Source organism: Micromys minutus (genome assembly GCF_963924665.1).
Source record: "Micromys minutus genome assembly, chromosome: X".
Taxonomy (NCBI): domain Eukaryota; kingdom Metazoa; phylum Chordata; class Mammalia; order Rodentia; family Muridae; genus Micromys; species Micromys minutus.
Genome location: NC_137970.1, coordinates 51543698 through 51566662, shown reverse-complemented (window position 1 = coordinate 51566662; position 22965 = coordinate 51543698). Strand labels below are relative to the sequence as shown.

The window sequence follows — 22965 nt, the reverse complement described above, 5'->3', positions numbered from 1 at the left end:
CTGAGCCATCTTGCCAGCCTTGTATTGCTTTTTATAATTTCATGTGAAATGCTAATAAAGCAGGGGAAACCAAAATAGCTTATTCAGGTAAGAGTATTTTTATCAATCATTGATCAACTTTTCTTTGTAAGTAGAAGACATTAGTATATTGACATTTGTTCACAATGACTCTTAATTTCTTTGCATGATACATATAGCTCAGTGATTCTAGACTAGTCTTAATTGCTAATTGATTTAGTTGACTTCTTTTCCAGCTTAATAGTCCAAATTTTGTATCAATATCAATTAAGTAGTATTTCTAGGAACTTAAAGTCCTGAAGTTTATAGTTCGTAATTAATTGTTTGAGTGACTTCACTGAAGTTTGTTTGATTCTGGGGAAGGCAACTGAGACAACTTAAGTGTTGCTATGGCTGTGTCTAGACCCTGTTGCATTGATCTCCTGTTCCTTCAGTGATATACTACCAGATAGAATTGATTTGCCTTTTTGTGTTGGTTGTTTGTACTGTTGTTGTCCTCAGAACATCTTACATTCAGATGGTTCATTTCTGCAAAGTATATCTTGTTGAGGCTTTTGGATTTTGATTATACAGTTTTATGTTAAGTTCATAGATTATTAGGAAAAGTAATAGCTTTATAGGATTGATCTTCTAATCCATGAATACCAATCTTTTTTTTTAAGTCTTGTTTTTAGCCAGTCGCTCATATCTCTGGACTTGATTGAAGATTTTCTTGAATTGGCTAGTAGGGAGAAAACAGAAGATAAAGATAAACCTCTTATTTATAAAGGTAAGGTATAAGCATATCATCTTATAACTTTTAAAACACTCACTTGAACATAATGAACATTTTAAAGATAAAGAAAACAAAATAACCCAGTATCTCACCACCCTGTCATCTCAAAATATTCTGTATTTTCTTCTTGTCTTATCTACAGACATCTATCTGGTCATTCTGTCTCTATTTATCTCCACCCCCAAATCCCCATTTTTGATGCAGGGTCATGACATTTCGCTAAGATGGCCAAATTCATGGTCTCTCATGGTGGGATTACACAGTGGCTAATGTGCTTGGCTTGTATTTTTTTCCACTTGTTTACACCTCTCTTGTGTACTTTTGGGGTCTGCAGGGTGACACTGGGAACAAATAGGAAATCAGCGACTACATTTTGGTGCATTAATGTGTCACTCATCCTATTGGTATTCTTGTCATTTAAGAAAAACTAATAACTAACATTACAATGATAGGCAATTTAATTTATCATCGAAATAAGTTTATGAATACTTAATTTATATCTTAACATTTTACTTGATGTGAAAAATATACTGGTTTTGAATATTTAGGTGTGTGAAACTAATACCATAGTCAAATTTTAACTATTTTAATCACTTTTGTATGAAGCCCTATATTCTTCAATTATTATTTCCCTATCCCACCCACTCCTTAGCTTCTGTACAGCTAAGTAACCAGAAATCTACATGCCTTCTCTGAATGACTTATTTTGGCCTACTGTGGGAATTTATAATACATAGCCTTTTTGTTACTGGCTTATTTCACTTTATGAACTAATTTCAGTGTTAACATATTTGTGGCTGACATTATTATGTTACTCTTCTTTATGATCTAATATTCCCCTGTGTCTGATTTTATATTTTGGTCAGTCATTCATTTAATAATGGGGACATTTTCACATCCAGACTGTTGTAAATGTTGAGCTTTTGAACAGAATTACAGACTGTAGAGTAATTTCTATAGAGTGATTCTTTGCTAACCTCATTGAAGTCTCTGGAGATCTACTTCAATGAGTCCTTAACTTGGATGTACAAAGCCTTCAGTTTCAGCCTTATGACCACAAGAAACAGAAAAGCAGCTTGTTTGGGCATAGGGGAGGCATCTCTGGAGGCTGAGCTGTGAGTTCAGGTTCTGAGTTACTTCCTCAAATTTTCTGTGTAGCCTTCCTCTTTCCTCTATGATTTTCAGCCATCCTGCCTACTCTTTCATGGTTTTTGATGCTTTCCCTCCCTCTCTCTTCAGAATGAAGCCCTTGGTTACTCTGATTCTTCCTTCCTATTTCAGAGATAGCGTATATATCACCATTTTACTCCGCCTCCTTGGGGGAGGTGCTCTTACTTAGTGTCTTACCAGGTGATGCTATCTATGTACCACCATACTTGGTTAATTTCTATTCTTCTGCTCACTAGTAAACTTGAACTGTTTTTGTTTTTATCAGTTTATACTTTTACAAGTTGTGTTTTCAAGCATTGGCTTTAACTACCAATGAAATCTTCTAAGTAACTATTATTACTATTGCTAGGACTGCCACTGTGTATTGGGGAAGTATCAGAATTTGGAACAGTGTGGATTTTAATTAAGGCTATCAGACTCAGATTAGGAATTATTATCTAGTAGTTTCTGCAGTATGCCAGAATTCAGAGCATTCCCAAATCTTGGGAGTTTTAGGTGCTGACCATTTTGGCAAAGTCCCAGGCTAGGGTGGGTAGAGGACAGCCTTGAAAGCCATTTCTCTGGAACTTTCCACCTTTTATTTACATAAGGTACTGGGATTACAGGCATGAGGCGGTGTGGTAAATTAATTCCTGGTGTAATTCATTATCCCTTGTTTAAGAAGGACTATTTTTTTCCGCTTTGTTCAGTAGCAGAGTCATATAACTCGTGCTCAGTTGGCAACCCTGGCTATGGAGTGAAACTGTCCCTCAAGAAAACACTGAAAAGTGATAAGAGAATACATTTTTGACAAAATGAATATACAGACCCCATTTCTGTTTATTTTAGATGGACTCACAGGGCTTGGCACATGCTAGCTGAGTTCGTTACTGAGTTCTCTCCAGTAATACAAACCACCTTTCAGTTTCGGTTGTTATATGTGTGTGTCTTTGTGCCTGTAAGTACACATGGACCTCTGAGTACATGGAAGCCAGAGGTCTCTTTCTCAGTCATCTTGGTCTCCCTGAACTAGAATTCACAGTTTCAGCTAGGCTGACAGCTAGTGAGTCCCTAGCTTCTGGTGCCTACCACCATGCCCAATCTGAACCCAGGTCCTCATATTTGCAAAGTAGGCGCTGAGCCATTTACCCACAAACTAACATTTAGTTTCTGTTCCTAAGTATAGTCTTAAATACACGCTGTATCTGATCGTGGTCTTAAAGTTCTGATCTTCCTGCCCCTACCTCCCAAGTAGTGCCAGAATTGTGTGCATACAACCTGTACTGCATTTGGTTTGATTTCGTACCAAGGATCCATGAGTCCTTGTGTTGCATGTACTATTTCACCTGGCTTATCACCTTTCTTACTAAAATCTTTCTTACTAAGTTTACTTAGTGTGTGTGTGTGTGTGTGTGTGTGTGTGTAGATGTTTGGGCATATGAGTGGGATAACAACTTCGGGGGACAGCTTTCTCCTTCGACCTTATAGGTCCTGGGGAGCAAAATCAGGTTGTCAAGCTTTTTGGCAGGAACCTTTACCCCTTCTTGCCTTTAAGTGGTACTCAAGAAAGGAAATCTATAATTATAAAAGAGTAACACATGAAATTCCTTTTTGAGTTTTCTTACTACATTTTCAGGTGAAGGAAAGTGGCTCCGAAATATTGACTATTACCGCTTGGATGGTTCTACTAATGCACAGTCAAGGAAGAAGTGGGCTGAAGAATTTAATGATGAAACCAATGTGAGGTAGGAAGCATTTTATGCATGTATAGCTATTTTAAATTTAGGTTCAGTAAAATTTGTTATTTTAATAAATTGTAGCCATTTGAGCCTTCCATCTACATGCATCACTTACTAAATAGATTGGAGCAAAAAGGGTAGCACATGCTTCAATTCCAGCTTTTGGGAAGCAGAGGCAAGTGGATCTTTGTAAGGTCAGTGCCAGCCTGGTCTACATAGTAAATTGTACTCCAACAAGGGCAACACTGTAAGATTCTGTCTTGAGATTATTTGTGATTCATGCTTCCTTTCTTTTATTGAGTTCTGGCGCATCATAGCCATTGCCTTCTCAGCATCATTTGAATTGTTCCCAGGTTTTGGAATTAAAATTTAAACTATTCTAAATGTTCTTGTACAAGTTTTTGTCATCATCAGTATTTTCCTTATTGTAATTCTTAGGACCTTCAATGCTGGTTTGTTTGTATGATTACGTTTATTGTCAGTTTTCCAAAGTGGCTCTATGGCCTTGTATTCCTCCCAGCAGTGTAGGAAAGTTCCAGTTCTGCAATCTTCTTGGCTTTTACTAATGTCAAGTTTTTTTCCAAAGCTAGTTTGTTTATTCATTCATTCACATTCTCCAAAGGTGGTGCACCGTTCCTGGAGGAACTGAAATACCAGGTCGATGCATGGAGTGAACAGAAACTGCTCCTATTCCATCTTTTAGCTTCAAAAATCTGTGTAACATACTGGCCTTGAATAGAGCATACATCGGATATTACACTGCTAACACACTACACTTGATTTTAGCCAAAAGGCTGAGAAATAATCTTAATGTGATTTTTAATTTGCTTTTCCCCAATCATAAATCATACAGACTTACATGTGTATTGGTAATTTTTTATTTTAAATAATTTGACATCTATTTTGATTATATTCTTTTCCTTCTCCCAAATCTTCTGAATCTTTAAGTCCTCTATAATTATAAATTATTGGAAGTTTTAAAGTTAATAATATTGTTATAATTAGTGTAATAATGAACACAATTAGTAATTTCTGATTTTTGTTTTGGAAAGATGATTCATCCTACTTAAACCACTGTAGATAAAGTATGTTCTGCTTGTGTACTGTTATAATGTTAGTCATATCATAGCTAAGCATTTATTTTATATTTTCACTTTTAGAGGGCGATTATTTATCATTTCCACTAAAGCAGGATCTCTTGGCATTAACCTGGTAGCTGCTAATAGAGTGATTATATTTGATGCTTCTTGGAATCCATCATATGACATCCAGAGTATATTCAGAGTTTATCGCTTTGGACAAACTAAGCCTGTTTATGTGTATAGGTTCTTAGCTCAGGTAGGTTTGCCATTTACATTTCTTTGATATTAAAGTGTTGGATGAAGCTAATAATATTCGAAAAGTACAGAACCTTTTAATACGGTAAATTTATTAAATGTTACAGAAATTTATTCTGTAAATAAAGCAGAAGTCAAGTTAGCCTTAACAGCCAGACATGTTGGCACACAGCTGTGATTCTAACACATAGGATGTGCAGGCAGGAAATTGGTAGTTTCCATAGTGACCTGTGTATAAACAAAATCAACTCCTCTTCAGAATTCAGAAGTAAGAAAATAAAATTGAAAATTGTGTATTTCAAGTTCATTTATATTTGTAGAGTTAAATTGTACTTTTTAACTGGTAGCATGCCTGCCTCAGGTGTGACGTACACTCCACCTGCACCTAAGTGAGTCTTTTCACAATTACAGCCTTGGTTTTACTGGCAGATCCTTACTTGGTCTTCCTCAGTGTAGCATAGGGTATTATCTCTTTTCTATTATTTAAATGTACAGTTTCTGTATATTTTAGTTTATAGGCAATGAATACTATATGTCAATATGCTAGCTTGATCTGGGTTAAAGAAAGTAACATTTGATATAAGAGACATTTTGCTTATTGTTAGCTTTTTATTTATTACACAGAAACCTGCTTTCTTGCATTCTAATTTCAGTGTACATCTAAATTTTCTTTCATGTACCTCTTCTGTGTGTCCTGATACCTGCCTGCTTTCACCAAGTACAGAAATACCTCAAGGCAGTACACAGATCCGTTCAGCACACAGATCCATTTTGGTTAGATAATTTAGAATGACTCTCCATAGCCTACTTTTCTTAATTTGATGATAAATTAGATGGTAAGTTTTCTTAACCAGATGAGCTCTGTCATGACTGGAGCAACGCTGCTAGGTATTCCTTATGGCAGCACATGACCTTGAATTGTCACCTTCTTATATTGATCAGTAATTACATTTATCTGAAGTTTCCTGTAGACCAAATTTCCTTATTTGTATAATTACTTTTTCTTTTTTTAACAAAGGGAACCATGGAAGATAAGATTTATGATCGGCAGGTAACAAAGCAGTCACTATCTTTCCGAGTTGTTGATCAACAGCAGGTTGAACGGCATTTTACCATGAATGAGCTTACTGAACTTTATACTTTTGAGCCAGACTTATTAGATGATCCTAATTCAGAAAAGAAGAAGAAAAGGGATACCCCCATGCTGCCGAAGGTATGTTTATTCAGATTATTAGGTTAATTAACAAACGAAATGCTAACAGGGACCAAGGAAAACTGTACTACTACAGACCATACTTCACATATTTTCAGAGATTAATTTATATTTACTAAGCTTTAATCTATATCATAATTGCCAGGGTGCCTGATTGCTTCTCCATAGGCACTATAAAAGATAGTATTTCTGAAAAGCACGCTCTATGTTAAATATAAATACCATTCCTAGCTCCCAGAAAGAAAAAGAAATCTGAGCAGATAGATACTGAGTAGAAATCATGAAGACTGTATTTTCTTATGCTTCTAGTTGAGCGCATGCGTATTTAATTAACTGTACTAGTAAGTTGGCTGTCTCTTCTTTACCTTCTTTTCTGTGATAGGGCAATTAAGAATCAGCAAATTGGTCCATGAAATTACCTAGCATCCCTAATTATGAGGCAACTGTAAATCAAAACCATAGTGAGATTGATACTCCCTTGTGCCTGTTGCTATTAAAGGAATAAAAGGTAGTAAGTATTGGTGACAATGTGGATAAAGGAAACCCTTATGCACTTTTGGTCTGAGTGCATATTAGTGCAGCCACAACTCAAAACGGTATGGATGTTCTTTTAAAAAATTATAATACAATTACCATATATTCCAACAGTGTCATTTCTAGATATATCAAAAGAAATCAAACGTTTGGATACTGAGCTATCTTAAATACTGGTTTTGTGCTTACTGCGGCCTTAGTCACAGTAATTAGCTATGAAAGAAATCTAAACGCATAAATATTTACTATCAAATATTATCCCACTTTGAACAGTAACAGAATCCTACTATTCACAACAATATAAAGGACATTATGCAAATTAAAATACACCAGATGTAAGATGATTCCCCTTATGAGCTTTCTAAAATATCCTGTTTTGTTGACTCACAGAGAAATAAGTGGTAGTTGCTAGGGAATGCGTAAAATGGGCACCTTTTGGTCAAAGGACACAAAGCTTCAATCGGGCAAGATAAATTCCTTCTAGAGTTGTATTATATGTTACAGATTTATGTTGCCTGCAGAGTAAATCTTAAAAGTGATCTTACCATCAAAAGATAGCAGCAGTAGAGAGGATGGAGGTTTTAGAAGTAATGGGTTATAACATTGATGCTAGTGAGACTTTCTTTCGTGGGTGTGTCCATATCTACAAGTCCCATTCTGATCCTCAAGAAGACTATGTATACATGCACCTTTTCTTATAATCTTGATTGAGACAGTTGTGAAAGTAGATAGTTAGGTACCATGCACTACACCCGAGTGACTTCAGTCACTTGTAAAGCACATTAGTTCTTCATATGATTGTGGGGGATGTAGGTTTTCATTTGTCTTTCATAACGAACCTTGTCAGCCGTTGCCATATCTTCAAATTTCCCCTTTTCTTTAGCAGAAATGGTCTTCCACCTCTCTGAGCACTTCTTGGAGGATTCTGAGAAGTTGAAAGTAGCCTCCTGGCCAGCTTGCACAAAGAGTGCATATGAGGACATTTTGCCTCTCGGCTTCTTAGGATCTCCTTTGCCCATGTTTAGGTGACTTTCCTCTGCAAGGCACAGAGTCGCCCAGTGCCTGCCTGGTTATCACTTGCCCCGGCGCTGTCACCATAGAGCTCAACGTACTGCAGTGGCTGTGAGAGCAGGAGCCAGACTTTAATGAATTAAATTTAATATCTTCTGAATCATGTCTGCCAAGTGTCTCTTCATCTCTTTTGATCTGTTTTTTGCTTTTTGATACAGAGTCTTGCTGTATAGGTTGGGTTCACCTTGAATTCACTTTGTAGCTTAGGGTGTCCTTGAACATCTATCTAGCAGTCCTCCTGCTTCAGCATCCTGTACGAATCATCCATAATACCCAGCTTTCTTGTTAGGGTTTCTTTTGCATTGATAAAACATTATGACCAAAAGCAACTTGGGGAGGAAAGGGTTATTTAGTTTCTGGGTTTAGTAGAGTCCCTCATCTGGGGAAGTCAAGGCAATAACTCAAGGCAGAGACTGAGATACAGGAACTGAAACAGAGACTGAGAAGGAGTGCTGGTTACTGGCTCACTCTGGTCTGCTCAGTTTGCTTTCTCATATACCCCTGAACCACTTGCTCAGGAGTGGCACTCTTCCCCCACCGTGGTTGGCCCAGTCCACATCAGTCATCAGTGAAGAAATGCCATACAGACTAGACTTGTCTCCTGGCAGTCTAACGGAGGATTCATTTTCTCATTTTCTCTATTCAGGTACTTTGTCCCGAATAACTCTAACTTGTGTCAAGTTGACACACACACTAAAAAATAATTGAGATACTAGGTTCTATTCATCCTTTTAATTTTTCAGAGTAATGTTCTTCACCAAATCTTACTGAGTTGGTGACTGATTCTCAACTATTTGTCTCTTAAATATTAATATCACCTTTGTTAACACATATATAAATATTCTGGCAATAAATTTATAGATTGCATAGATTTTTAGTGAGCTGAGCTTTGCCAGGGCCACATTTCATACTACACTTAAGTAGGTGTTTTGTTCCTCTTAAGTACAGTGTACACAGCCTGGGTTCCGCACCCTTTATTAAGAAAACAAAAGTCAGTACAACTGGCATAGAAGCGTTTCTGCATTTCCCTTTTCCAGCACTGTGCCACTTATGTCTCTTTAAGTGTGGACTGCATGTTGGTAATTGTAGGGAAGACAAAATGGGGATTTAAGCTAAAGTACCCTAAGTGAGGCTCTAGGTTGGCTTTCTCCACCCTGATTCTGTGTGCAATTTTCTCCCTAGACTTCAGTCCTTTATGCAAGCTCTAATATCTCGAAGCATAGTTTACTGAACACAGATGTTATTGTACAGTTTTATTAGGTAGCATACAATAAAGTAAGGTTTTATGTTTGTCATTCTTAACACTAGAGTAGAATACCATTAAAATAATTTGATGTAAAGCATGAAATAGCTAATGAGCTTATTTCAGGAACTTTCTCTGAGTATGCATAAAACTTTCTCTGAGTATGGTGGCACATGAGTCCAGTTTTTGCTGACATCTATTAAGAAGCCACATTTATAATTGAAATATGAAGTTTAATGTCAGCTGTTACTTCTCTGCCTCTATTATTATGTGTTTAGTCACCTTTGTGTTTAATAAAGCAAAGTCTAGTATTATTCATTCATACAGGTTTTCTGGTACAAAAGTTCTATCTGAATAGTAATATAATACTATTATATTAGTTGGTTGGGTGTTTGGTGTACCTGCTTTTAATCCCAGCACTTTTAAGGCACGGGCATGCAGATCTTAGTGAGTTCGAGGTCAGACTGGTCTACAGAGTGAGTTCCAGGACTGTCAATGCTACACAGAGAAACAAACCCTGGCTTGGGAAAAATAGAATAGTAAAAAATACAAGTTTACGAGACATTATTTCAGTTATATCAGTAGTTTGTAGGTTATTAAAATCTATTTGGTGTTTGTTTGGATAGTTGATGCCAGGTAGAAGGAATAGCTGATTTGTGTCTTGTTTTGTGTTAGGTCTTCTGCTAAATACTCTTTAAAATATATTTGCTTGTTGCGGGGAGACACCACAGTATTTGGACAACTTGGAGGAGTTGGATTGCGCTGCTGCACCTTTGCTGACTGAGCTATCTCACTAGCCCTGTGTTTGTTTTGAGGCTATCATGCAAGTCACTATGTAGACTAGACTGGCATAAATTTCATGGCATTCCTCCTGCCTTAGTCTCTACAGTGCTGGGATGGCAGCGATGGATTGCCACGCCTGGCTCATAGGGAATGCTTTTAAGGAAACTTTTTGATCCTCAAAATTCTCAAGAAATAACAATACCTACACCTCACAGAGATCTCATAGACACACACAGTAACTGTACCAATGTTCACTGAGAGTTTCCTTTCAATAGTTGTTACAGTATCACCATTTTGCTAAATTAATTTCTCTGAAAGCAATATAAATTTTGAAAGAAACTTCCTATGAGATATTTATCCTTATAAGATCAAAGTTTGCTGTATGAATAAAAACATTCAGGGGACAAAGGAAATAATCCTGGGCACACTGTGGAAGAAACAATTTAAGGCTTGAGTTTCCTTAGAGATGAATTGTACCAGGTATCAGAATACTAATAGTAATTACTAAGTACTGATACTCACTCGGTGAATCTGTATGGACTTGTCAGGGAATGAACACACTTCCCAATAACTAAGGGTTTTCTTTCCCCCTTACACAATATATGAGAAGAACTACCTTTTAGCTGTCTAATGTTTCTGTAGCATTTGGGTTTTGGTATTTAAATTATCATATTTAATAAAAAATCTCAGTTTTCAAGTAGCTTTGCAGTGAGTTTTTAAAATAAAGTACTTCTGGTATCCTTCTACAAACTACACAAAAGATGCTTGGCTACTATTGCTGTTTTAGTGTGGTTTTTGTTTGTTTTTTGATTTTTCTTTCTTCTCTTTTTTTTAAACAAGAAATTCTAGTAAGAAGCCAAGTCTTTTCTTTAGGTAACAGGGCTTGTGGTGCCAGTGTTTCCTCCAGACAACATATTCCCAAATTCTGACAAGCTACACTGCCTTAGAAAGTATTGGCAGTGTAAATTGCATCATATATAATGTATCCTTGCTTAGCAGGGTGTTTTGCAAGATTCTATTGGGGAATGATTGAGTTGGACTTCAGAAATTGTTTCCTTATGGTGAGTTTGATACCATACAAATATTTACCACTTGCTAAGCCTGATGATGTATGCTTATGATCCTAGTTTGAGAGGCTGAGGCAAGACAGTTGCAAGCTCAAGGCCCATGCTGGTTCATTTCTGAAGTGTGATCCTTAATATGGGTCTAATCATATACAGTCTTCCTAGAGATATAAACATTGGATGTTCCATGTGACATTCTTGGAATACTGCTGCCACACAGGCACACATTCTGTTTAGCTCAGAAAATTCTACAGTGGGTCATCATAGGTCCACATGTCAAATTTATAACACTATACTATTCTGATATGCTAAAATATGGCTCATGGAGTAAATATATTGACCCACTCTTAGAGATCAAGGTTTCCCAAAATTCCCTTTGACAGTCTGGTGTTTTGTCTCCCTTACTGCAATATATATTAATTATATATTAATATGTTAATTTTGAATATCTTCCCTTTGTGAACTTTATTTTTAGCCCACAGATCTGCTTATTTCTACCTCCCAAGTGCTAGGATTAAATATTTGCATGATGGCACCTGGCTTATGAAAATTTTTAAGCCAGAAAAATGTAATATCCATAAAACAATCTGTAGTTACCATGACCAACTGCTATGTATTCCAAGTAGAACATAAATTAGAGGCATTACTAGATTATATGGCTAATCTTTTGTATTACATTTATTATTTTGAACCCTTAAAAGAACAGAAGGTGCAGAGGAGATTTATTTGCTTGGTATAAGAATTAGATCACCTTATTTATGTTTTTAAGTGTTTATATCATTTTATTATTTTCTTGGAAAACTGTACTTTCTAGAACTATTGTTGTCATAGGAAATCTATGATGACATCTCTCCATCTCATACTCGAGCACATGTAATCATTATAACCCAACAACCATTTTTTGAGGTTTACATGTTAAATATAGTATCTGGTTCTTTAAATGTTAAAGAAGAAACATTTTTACCAAAAAACTTTGCCCTCTGCTAATGTCAGCTTGGCAGACATGAAAGTGACAAATTCTATGGTTGTTAATAATTCACACCAATACTCTGGGCATCTGGGCCTGTTTCTAATGCTCTTTATTTAGCACAGGTTATGTACTTCAAACACAGACACAAACGTATCAGGTTCATTCAGTTAGCTCTCTACTTACTCCACACTACAGTTTTTCTCCTACTGCAGTCTGGGGAAAGAAACTGACTTCAAATGTGAAAGTAAAAGCTTTTGGAGCAGGACTTCACTAAAATGCTAGACTTCTTCAAGTAATAAAAGGTACTTTTTTCATAGTTGTTTTTAGTGGGTCATATGGCAGTTAAATATTCTAGTGACCTTTTACTTCCAGATTTTATAAAATTCAAATTCAAAGTGATGGTAAGCAAAATATTTTTGAAATATGGCAAACCTTCCTACCCTACCCCCAGGCAAAGCCTTGATTATTTTTTAACAATTTTATTTTCAAGGTTGGACTTCAGAATTAATTAGATGCGATTTTTGTCAGCTTGCCAAATACTTTAAACTTCTAAATAAATTAATTTAAACTTTTAATTTATCATTATTTTTGTTTTATTAATTGAACTAGTCACTTTTAAAGCTTAAACTAATTTAGGTGGTTAGCTGAAATACAGACCACAGTTTTTTCGGTTTGTAGGCATCTTAAAAAAAAAAACCGTATTTAAGAAAAAGTAAAGTTTAAACAAAGACAAGCAAAGGTACACATTTGGATGTAATTTAAACCTCATTTTGATGACTGTTGGCTTAGTGATTATAGATTCTGTTCCAGTATTGTTTTCAATAATAGTGTTACTATAGTAACAAATATAAATGCTGCTTTAAAGGAGGAAAACAAAAACCATTCTACTGATTGTATCTTACATGGGATGAAAACTTTAACTTTCATAGTTTATTCTGGATTTGCAGGATTGTTTTTTCTAAAGAAGTAGTCGGAGGATCCTGTTACAAATACTTTTTGGCTTTCCTAATCTCATTATTCGTTTCTTATATAGATTGAATGCTACAATTAATTTAAAAGCCAAAGATATGGGAATGGTGTCTGCTGCCTTCCTTCTGAATTATATTATTTTCTATTTTTAAAGCAGGGCTTACTTTGTGCGCATTGTATTTTTATTAAAACACAGAAGAGTACAGGGAGTTACATGCATGAATTTGTGCAGGTGACTGCTCATCTGACCAGAGGTCGACCCTTTGCATATTGATTTTTTTTTTTTTTTTTTTTTTTTTTTTTGAGACAGGGTCTCTTTCTGAACTTGGAGCTAACAGATTTGACTAAGCTAGCTGGCGCACTAAGCTTGCTGGCCAGTGCGCCCTATCGTTCCTCCTTTCTCTTCCTTAGTCCTGGGTTTACAGAAATGCCTAGCCCCCTTCCTGGCTCCTTTTTCCAAGGCTTTTTTTTTTCTTTTTAATTTTTTTCATTTCCTCTTCTCTTATATATTACATCTCAACTGCAGTTTCCCCTCCCCTCACCTCCCCAGCCTTTCTCCCTCCTCTCCTTCCCTCAGAACCACCTCCCCTCAGAAAAGAGTGGGCCTCCCAGGGCCATCAACCAAATACAAATCTCAACTTGAGGTCTCATGCTTGCAAGTAAAGCACATTACCAAAACAGTCACCTCTCTAGGATCTTAAAATGATGATTAAAGCACATGTGTGTGTCCAAGGGCTTGAGTATTATCAGCATAATCAATATATGAGGATATTATTAAAGTATATCCACTAATTCATTCCATTGCAGGTGTCATAATAATCAGCACATGAAAACAATTTTAATGTTTTTAAAGGGAACGGTTGATGAAGGTTTTTCTATACAGTGTACTTACTGACTCTTCAACATTCCTAATGCTGCAGACTTTTAATACAATTCTCTATGTTGTAGTGATCTTCAGCCATAAAATTATTTTTTTGTTACTTCATAACTGTCCTTTTTCTACTGTTATGAATTGTAAGGTAAATATTTTTGGAGATATAGGCTTGCCAAAGGGTTACAACACCCAGGTTGAAAACCACTAATATAATCTAGGTTCTGTGCATCCATCAAAAACAATGGTTTGTATTTGGTGTAAAGTACAAAGATATCAAGGAAGAAATGTACATTTCAGCTAAGGATAACATAGTTCCACTTTTGTGAAAAGCTGCATGTATACATATGTGGAGGAATATATAACATGTTATTGACAGTTGTCTTCAGGTTATATAGTTAGATATTAGTATTACTTTCATTAATTTATTTGAAAAGAGAAATTATCCCATTCATTAGAGAAATGTAAGGAATTTTTAGTTTGTTTTTGTTTTTGAATTTTAGCTCAATGGACTATGTTAGTAAGGCTCCAGATTTTATTAATTGTAGAAATCAAATTATGTGAACTTTTCCTGTAACTTACTGCTATTTCAGTTGGCTATAAATCAAAAGGAGGGACAGTATTGTTTGGACAGAGGCTGAATTTTCACTATTACCTGACCTTAATTAGGTGATCATGTTTCATTTTGATAAAATAAATCTTGAATCTGGAATGAAAATAGTGCATGTCAGCTTTAGTATGAGCATGAACTAGCCTTTAACAAGTTGGGGATTTTTGCTTTGATTTTTATGTTTTCTTTCATTAAATTCACTTACACAGAGGCTATTGAGGGATCACATTGGTTGTTATAAGGGACCTAGGTTCAATTCTAAGTATCCAGTCACATGGTGGCTTAAAACCATCTATAATTTCAATTCCAGGTAATGTTTAAAACATTAACATATAGTTGTTAAGGAAAAGAAAGCTCAAAAAAGTTAAAAGTAAAGAAAAATGAAAGACCTTATGCTGTTTCTCTCTTTCCAAGAATCCTTCAAGAGATTGTTTTTTAACCTTAAAGCGTATAGCCCTAGGAAACAGGAGCCAAACCTCATGAAAGCAAGCATTTTCTGCAGTGTGATATAATAATAATTATTGGATAAGAGTTGGGATATTCAGTTGCTTGTCCCAGCTCATCCCTTGTGTAATTGGAAGAGTCACTTGCCTGGTCCTCAACTTCTCCTAATTTCAAGTCAGCAAGTTTGGATTGAAATTATAGGATGCTAAGGGACTAACCTGCTAAAACTTGCTGTGTGTATACACACATACACATTTCTGGAAAAGCTGCACTACAGTAAACAAGTAATGTTTGAATTGTGTTATGCTTGAGAAATGAACATACTGAGTTGACATGATGGGTTTTTTTTAATTAAACAACTTCATTTTTAAAAACAAAGATAAATGTACAGATTTTAAAAGCATTTTTGCATAAAACTATATGAATACATTTTTGTCAGTACTTGATTTTTTTTAAAGGTTTGATAGTATACATTGAAATCTTACTAGTTACAATGAGCATAAAGTACATGTAAAACAAAACATAACATAGAAATAATCAAAGTTTTCTTGGTGTGTAAAGAGATGAAACAGTGATTTTTAAATACCAATAATGGCCACAAGGCTACATTCTTAGCTCTTGAGTTATTAATGATTTAAGGTATAGGTGCACCATACTCTGAGAGGGTGCTATACACTTAGTTTTTTCTTCTAAGAAAGACCGAGGCTTCCACATTTTGCCCTTCCTTCTTTTTGAGCTTCATATGGTCTGTGAGTTGTTTTTTGGGTATTCAGAGCTTTCTGGGGCTAGTGTCCAATAAGGACACATGCTCCACCATGTTCATAGCAGCCCTATTTATAATAGCCAGAAGCTGGAAAGAACCCAAATGTCCTTCAGTAGATAAATGGATACAAAAATTGTGGTACATTTACACAATGGAGTACTACTCAGCTATCAGAAACAATGACCTTATGAAATTCCTAGGAAAATGGATGCATCTAGAGAATATCATCCTGAGTGAGGTAACCCAGTCACAAAATAACAGACATAATATGCAGTCACTGATAATTGGATACTAACCCCAGAAAGCTCTGAACACCCCCAGAAACAACTCACAGACTGTGAAGTTCAAGAAAAAACAAAGGACAAATAAAGAAATGAAAAAACCATTATGCTCAATCCTTACACACCAAGAAAACTTTGACTAATTCCAGGTTACATCTTGTTTTACATGTACTTTATGCTCATGGTAACTAGTAAGTTCTTAATGTACACTATCAAACCTTTAAATGTATTTGTATACTTTTATGCAAAAATGCTTAAAATCTGTACATTTATCTTTGTTTTTTAAAATAAAGTTGTTCAATTAAAAAAATAAATTCTACTTTCTCAGATATCAGAAATAGCTACTGCAGCTTATTTCTTGCTCATTTGATAGACTGACTTTAGCTATTAGTCTGTGTTTCTTGGAGACAACAGATAGCTGGATCAGGTCATCCTTTGCTACATAGCAATTAGAGGCCAGTCTAAGTTAACATGAAATCTTGATGTGAGGTCTGTTTTCCAGGTAACTTATAGTATACACTGGAAATGTGAAAAAGTTTATACTTTTAACTATCTAGAACTAGGAAGATATGTCCCAGAAGGGGAAAATAATTATGATTTCACTTTCAACAAACAGGATACCATACTTGCAGAACTTCTTCAGATACATAAAGAGCACATTGTAGGATATCATGAACATGATTCTCTTTTGGACCACAAAGAAGAAGAAGAGCTGACTGAAGAAGAAAGAAAAGCAGCTTGGGCTGAATATGAAGCAGAAAAGAAGGTATTTCGGTCAAAATGCCTTTTCCCTGGAGACAGATGTTAGGGAAAGGGAGAACATTTGGAGACGGATCTGGTTAACAGAGTAGAAACAAAATAGTTTATTGGTTTCTGTTTTTATGTTAGCCATTGGACAGCCATGAAGTATGAGAGGTATCATATTTGAAGGAAGACATATTAAAGTAATAGGTCCTCAGGTATAGACTCCCTAGTTAGAAATCTCAGTTTAAGGGTTTGGCTGTACTCAGTAGTAGAATAGGGAGAAGATCATAGGTTATACTTCAAAGAAAAATGCTTATTTTTTTGCTTAGCCCTTGTTGAATTAAAAACTGTACATTTAATGCCAGGTTCCACCAGCAACTTTATTTAAAATAATTTGTATCTGTTTTAAATTATAGCCCACTTGAGCAAAAATTTGCCTGAATATAGAAAACCTTATCTTAGAATCTGAATTATTTTCAAACCCCTAACTCACGGTACCAAGCTTCTTTAATGTTAATATGATGTTTGAGTCTCATCAGAATTCACTGAGTCCCCTCAGGGTGGGGTAATAGCTAAGAAAAAAAGAATACACCTTTAGGGGTTAAACCTTTCCATGTAAGAAGATCTTGGTTTCAGGTAAAAAGGGTGTTTTGTTTGTGTGTGGAAGAGTGTTAATAATTTCCTAGATCTGAGAAAGTAGATTCTTTACTAAACCAGTAGGTGATGTAGAACTGCAAGTTTTAATCACAATGTGAAAGTGCATATTTTGTTTTAGGGACTGACCATGCGTTTCAACATACCGACTGGGACCAATTTACCCCCTGTCACTTTCACCTCTCAAACTCCTTATATTCCTTTCAATTTGGGAGCCCTGTCTGCAATGAGTAATCAGCAGCTGGAGGTGAGTTCTAAGGGACAAAGGTGGTTGGATGAGAATTAAAGGCAGTTCCAGCTGCCTTGTCGCAGGTTCCCTATGTAGGAATAGCCCATTCCCTAAAAGATTACCTTGAATAGATCAAGACATTTTTCTTTTATTTGTTGACCTTTTGGACCAACCTAATATAGTAAAATGGATGTTTTGCAGAGCACAAAGGAATCAATTTTTGAATTAATATAGTTTGAATTACTTTAATTAAGGGATAATAGGGCAGCTGAATGGCTAGGGAAATAGCATTTTGATCACTTATAAAATACCCAGAAAAGGAAATGTACTTGCTTAATGTTTGCAAGTAGGTTGAATTTATCTGTGAGTCTACTTGCAAGGTGGAGGTGCTGTATGCTACTGGTAGGTGTATGTCTTCCATGATGAAGTGTGTGATTTAAAACTGGACTAAAATGTGTATTAAATAGGAAATATTTAGAATGTTATCAGTGGGTTAATAATTTAATTGAATCTGTGGTTTCATTTTTAAAATTTACCTGTGGATTTTATTTAAATTAATTGTATCCACAAATCCCTAATTTGTATCTTCCTAAAACGTCTTACACATTGAGTTTTACTCCATTTACAGATTGCTTAGGTTGTAGATCTAGTGCTATAAAGTGGCAGGAGGAAGGCTATGCCCCATGTACCTTATTTCTTATATCCTTCTAGGACCTTATTAATCAAGGAAGAGAAAAAGTTGTAGAAGCTACGAACAGTGTGACAGCGGTCAGGATTCAGCCTCTTGAAGACATCATTTCAACTGTAGTAAGCCAACAATAGTTACCTTATTTCAACCTGCAGTCTATGTGCATGTCACAGCCTTTGTTTTAACTTCTGGTCACTTTTGTACTTTCTGTAGGAAAAATCTCATAATACGTATAACTTGATTCAAAATAGTAAAATACCAGTAAGCTGTGTAACTGTCTGAAACTGTCCTTTATCCATTTCACATAAATGATGACATAAGAAAGAATGGGTAAATTACAAGAATTGCATCATCAAGCATAGTAACAAATGTATGCATTGTTTCCACAATGTTAAACTCAAACAGTTCTTCCTCCAGAGGAAGCCAGCCCATATACACCAATGGACAGCTTAGCACCCTGTTCTCCTAATGTTGGCTTCTTTAGAAATGAATAAAGGAAAGAAGGAATGGGGTTTGAAAAATCCAGAACATACTAAGCACCTTAATGATTTCCTCTCAGTTGTGCAGTTATATGGAGTAAATAGAAATATCTTTCTTTTAGTGGAAAGAAAACATGAATCTCTCTGAGGCCCAAGTGCAAGCACTGGCATTAAGTAGACAAGCCAGCCAGGAGCTTGATGTGAAACGAAGAGAAGCAATCTACAACGATGTATTGACAAAGCAGCAGATGGTGAGAACTCCGTCTCTAGGCTCTGTTGGATTTTCTTCTGTTTGCATGAGTTGGTATGAGTGGAATAACCATACAGGATGAATGATCATAGATTATTCTCAGGTTTTGCTAAAAACTAGTAGTATTAGGAGAGATTTGGCTGCACGAGCGATGCTACAACCTGTTCTCTCTGATGGTTTTATAGGATGTGTTTCTTTATAATTTTATTTTTTCTCTCTTCTGGACATTTAGAACTGTCTTAAGATTTTACTTCTGTCACAGTGTAATATCTTCTCAAAGTAGACATTTCGATGTATTTGTTTGGAGACTGTCCTGAATAATGTATAAGTACCTACTAAATGGCCTGCATCTTCTGAACACTGCCATCCATATTCCATGATCCTGGTCATCTTTCCCAGCACAATCTTGTCACCAGGGAATCAGTTTCTGTGGCATGATTTTACTAGGAAGCACTGTAGCTTCCTGCGCTTTTAAATTGTCTTAGGGAATTTGAGACCTTTAGGTAGGAATTATTCCTATTAAAATGATTTTCCCCTTGGTGTTCATCACTAAAATATTTGTCATCATGTGAAATATTCAAAAGAATGACAAAGAAAGGAGACCTGACAAAAAGTGCTGTAACTAATACTTGAGACTAATCACAGTGCAGGACAGGTTACTATGGCAACTAGCCTATATGCTGTCTGCAATACAATAGTCAAGTCATTAAGAGAATTTAGTACTAAATGGTGTTACTAACTGGTTTCTACAGTAATGGTCCTGTGAATGCCATCAAATTAGTAATGGTGATAACAGTAATGTGTTTTCCTTTTGGTATGGTACTCCCTTAGCGAATTGATTTTAACTCAAAACTTGATACTTGCCTCTTTGAGGCAGGACATAACACTTGTGTATATATACAGCTCCCTTTTCTCTCTCCAGTTAATCAGCTGTGTTCAGCGAATACTTATGAACAGACGGCTCCAGCAGCAATACAGTCAGCAGCAACAGCAACAATTGACTTATCAGCAAGCAACACTGAGTCACCTCATGATGCCAAAGCCTCCAAATTTAATCATGACTCCTTCTAGCTACCAGCAGATTGATATGAGAGGAATGTATCAACCACCACCCTTACAGCGTGCACCGCCCCCAATGAGAAGCAAAAATCCAGGACCTCCCCCAGGGAAATCAATGTGATTTTGCACTAAAAGTTTAAAGGATTATTAAAATCATAGAAAGATCTTTTATTTTTTTAGGAATCAATGACTTAACAGAACTCAACTGTATAAATAGTTTGGACCCCTTAAATGCCAATCTTCGATATTAGTTTAAATTTTTTTTTAAATAGGGCATACCATTTCTCTCTGACATTTGTCAGTGATGTTGCCTGCAATCTTCTTACACACATTGAGTACAGAAGATATTTCAAATTGTTTTCAGTGAAAACAAATCCTTCCATTACAGTTCCACAGATTTCCTCTCTAAATTTTTATGCCTGCTTTTAGCAACCATAAAATTGTCATAAAATTAATGAATTTAGAAATTAATAAAGATTTATATATTCGCTCTTTACATATAAAAACACACAGCTGAGTTCTTAGAGTTGATTCCTCAAGTTATAAAATACTTTTGTACTAATTCCATTTCTTGATTAGAGTGATTGAAATGGTCTTAATATTCTTTGACTGAAGTTTGAAACTGGGCTCCTGCTAAATACTGTCTCTGTGATTAAAAGCGTGTGCAATATTCTTAAATACTACTACTCTAAAGTTGGAGGAGCCTTGCATCTTAGCATTGTATAAACAGCCTTAAGTACAGTCTAAGACGAGAAAATTCCTTTTCTTTTTTAGTCTTTCTGCCATTTTTTAAGAATTTTCAGTTGTATGTGCTGAAATAATTACTAGTAAGATTTCAGGGTTGTGGATTATCCTCTGCATATGAGTTTCCTCCTGGCACCAATGGACGTCCGTCTGTTCGCCATGGTGCCAGTGCTGGTGCTTCATCCTGTTGCTGGCAGTGGGATGCAAACTAAGAAAACCAAGTTCGAGCGCTTGAAGAGTTGCGCTGAAATTGTGGTTTTAGGCTCACACCCTGTTTTATAAACAACATCAAAATGGCAGAACCTTTACTGACTTTAAGTTCTTATGAGGAATGTGCTTTAATAGTCTCCAGTACTGTCAGTATTGTGAAATAATTCCTCTTAAAGATATGGATCACTAGCTTCTACGCTCTTTTCACTCACCACCTTCTTCCCTCATCCAAGTTCCTTTACAGTTTAGTAAATTGTTTTCCAGTTTGATCCCCCCACCCTGTTTTGATCTCTGAGTTGGTTTCCTTTCTTTTCATTCCTCCTCATCATCTTTCTCCTCTTCCTCCTCTCCTCTTGGATAAAATTAACTCACCTACTATTCTTAAGAGAGGTTTTATTTTTTGTTGTTTTGTTTGTTTTTAAATAGAAAAATTAGTGTATTTCTTTTCCTAGATCCAGGATTGTGAAAAAACCTTTAATTTCATTCATGTTCAATTTGATTATTTTAAATTTCTTCAGTAAGAAGATTGTGTCTGACTATGGTTCAACTCATCGTGGCGACATCATTTTTGAAATAATGATGTAAAGCAAGTAGTAGAAGCAGCTAAAGAAAGGCTGGGTGCAGTATTTGTTCTAGGCATCACTGGACTTGATTGAGATTGAATTGAACATGTGCTTAAAATGGTTTAAGTTGTTTGAATAATAAAAGATTTCCATTTTCATCTTGTAAGAACTAGTGGTTAAAATAGCCACACACACTGGAACAAGAATAAGTGAAGTGTGGTGGCTCCACCTTCCCATAATGAAATACACTAATGACTCCATGTATTTGGATATTGTGCCAGCCATATCAAGCTTATTTAATTGGGGTAGGGAGCAGATGTGCATTTACTTTGTAAGAAATGAAAGAAGCAAGACTTGTGAGATAAATATTTGAAAGCAGTATGCTCTGGCCAACTGTTAGCAGAATACTTGATTTACTAGACATGGGAATTTTTACATGGTCTAATTATTTACTCAAAGACATAGATGTGAAAATTTTAGGCAACGTTATAGTCCATTTTTACAATGGATGAAACTATAACTTGAAAAACAGTAATTAGAAGGACTCATTGGAAATCAGAGAGTTTGAATAGATCTTGGACCACTTGCATACACTCTTCTCACTTGATATTTTAGCAACATGATATATGTACTTTGAGTATAACATCAAGTTTTAACAAATAAAGACAAAAAAATCACATAAGATACTAAAAGGCTCATTTTATATTTGTTTTAGATGTTTTAAATAGTTGCAATGGCTTAAATGACGATTTAAAATGTTGCTTGTAATACAGTTTTGCCTGCTAAATTCTCCACATTTTGTAACCTGTTTTATTTCTTTGGGTGTAAAGCGTTTGGCCTAGACTTGTGCTATTGTATATGTTTCGTCCCAGTTGTATAGTAATGTTTCAGTCCATCATCCAGCTTTGGCTGCTGAAATCATACAGCTGTGAAGACTTGCCTTTAATTCTGTTAGACTGCTTTTTGGTTCTGTATTGAGTATCTTAAGTACTGTAGAAAAGATGTCACTTCTTCCTTTAAGGCTGTTTTGTAATATATATAAGGACTGGAATTGTGTTTTTAAAGAAAAGCATTCAAGTATGACAATATACTATATGTGTTTTCACCATTCAAAGTGCTGTTTAGTAGTTGAAACTTAAACTATTTAATGTCATTTAATAAAGTGACCAAAATGTGTTGTGCTCTTTATTGCATGTTCACAGCTTTGAAAAATCTGTGCACATACTGTTTCATAGGAAATGTATAGCTTTTGATGTCCTGTTTAATGGTGGTTCTTTTGCACATTTAGTTGTTTACTATTTGGGAGGTAAAGAAGTTTGGTTTTTGAATCTGTTATATACTAAATTCTGTAAAAGGAGATATCTAACCTCAAAAAGAATTTGCATACCAGGAAGCCTTGTTTGTGTCGTTTGAGTTTTGGTTGTCTCTGGAAATCCAGCAACATTCCTTGCTTCTCCGAAGCTGTGCCATTCATGTCAAACAGGGCCACTTCCCAATTTTGTTTTGAGTGA

General features: G+C 35.6%; 1 protein-coding gene across 1 annotated transcript in view; it reads left to right on the top strand.

Moving 5' to 3' along the window:
* Positions 1 to 22751, top strand: part of ATRX (ATRX chromatin remodeler) — a gene marked incomplete at its 5' end in the record, with an annotated part of 83514 nt that extends 60763 nt beyond the window's left edge. The window contains 9 exons of the mRNA XM_080910106.1: positions 681 to 787; positions 3579 to 3687; positions 4842 to 5019; positions 6037 to 6231; positions 16451 to 16600; positions 17354 to 17479; positions 18173 to 18268; positions 18751 to 18879; positions 19801 to 22751. Coding sequence (XP_080766232.1) covers positions 681 to 787; positions 3579 to 3687; positions 4842 to 5019; positions 6037 to 6231; positions 16451 to 16600; positions 17354 to 17479; positions 18173 to 18268; positions 18751 to 18879; positions 19801 to 20058 — 1348 coding nt within the window. The 3' untranslated portion in view covers positions 20059 to 22751. The remainder of the gene's footprint in view (positions 1 to 680; positions 788 to 3578; positions 3688 to 4841; positions 5020 to 6036; positions 6232 to 16450; positions 16601 to 17353; positions 17480 to 18172; positions 18269 to 18750; positions 18880 to 19800) is intronic.
* Between the last annotated feature and the right edge of the window lie 214 nt (positions 22752 to 22965).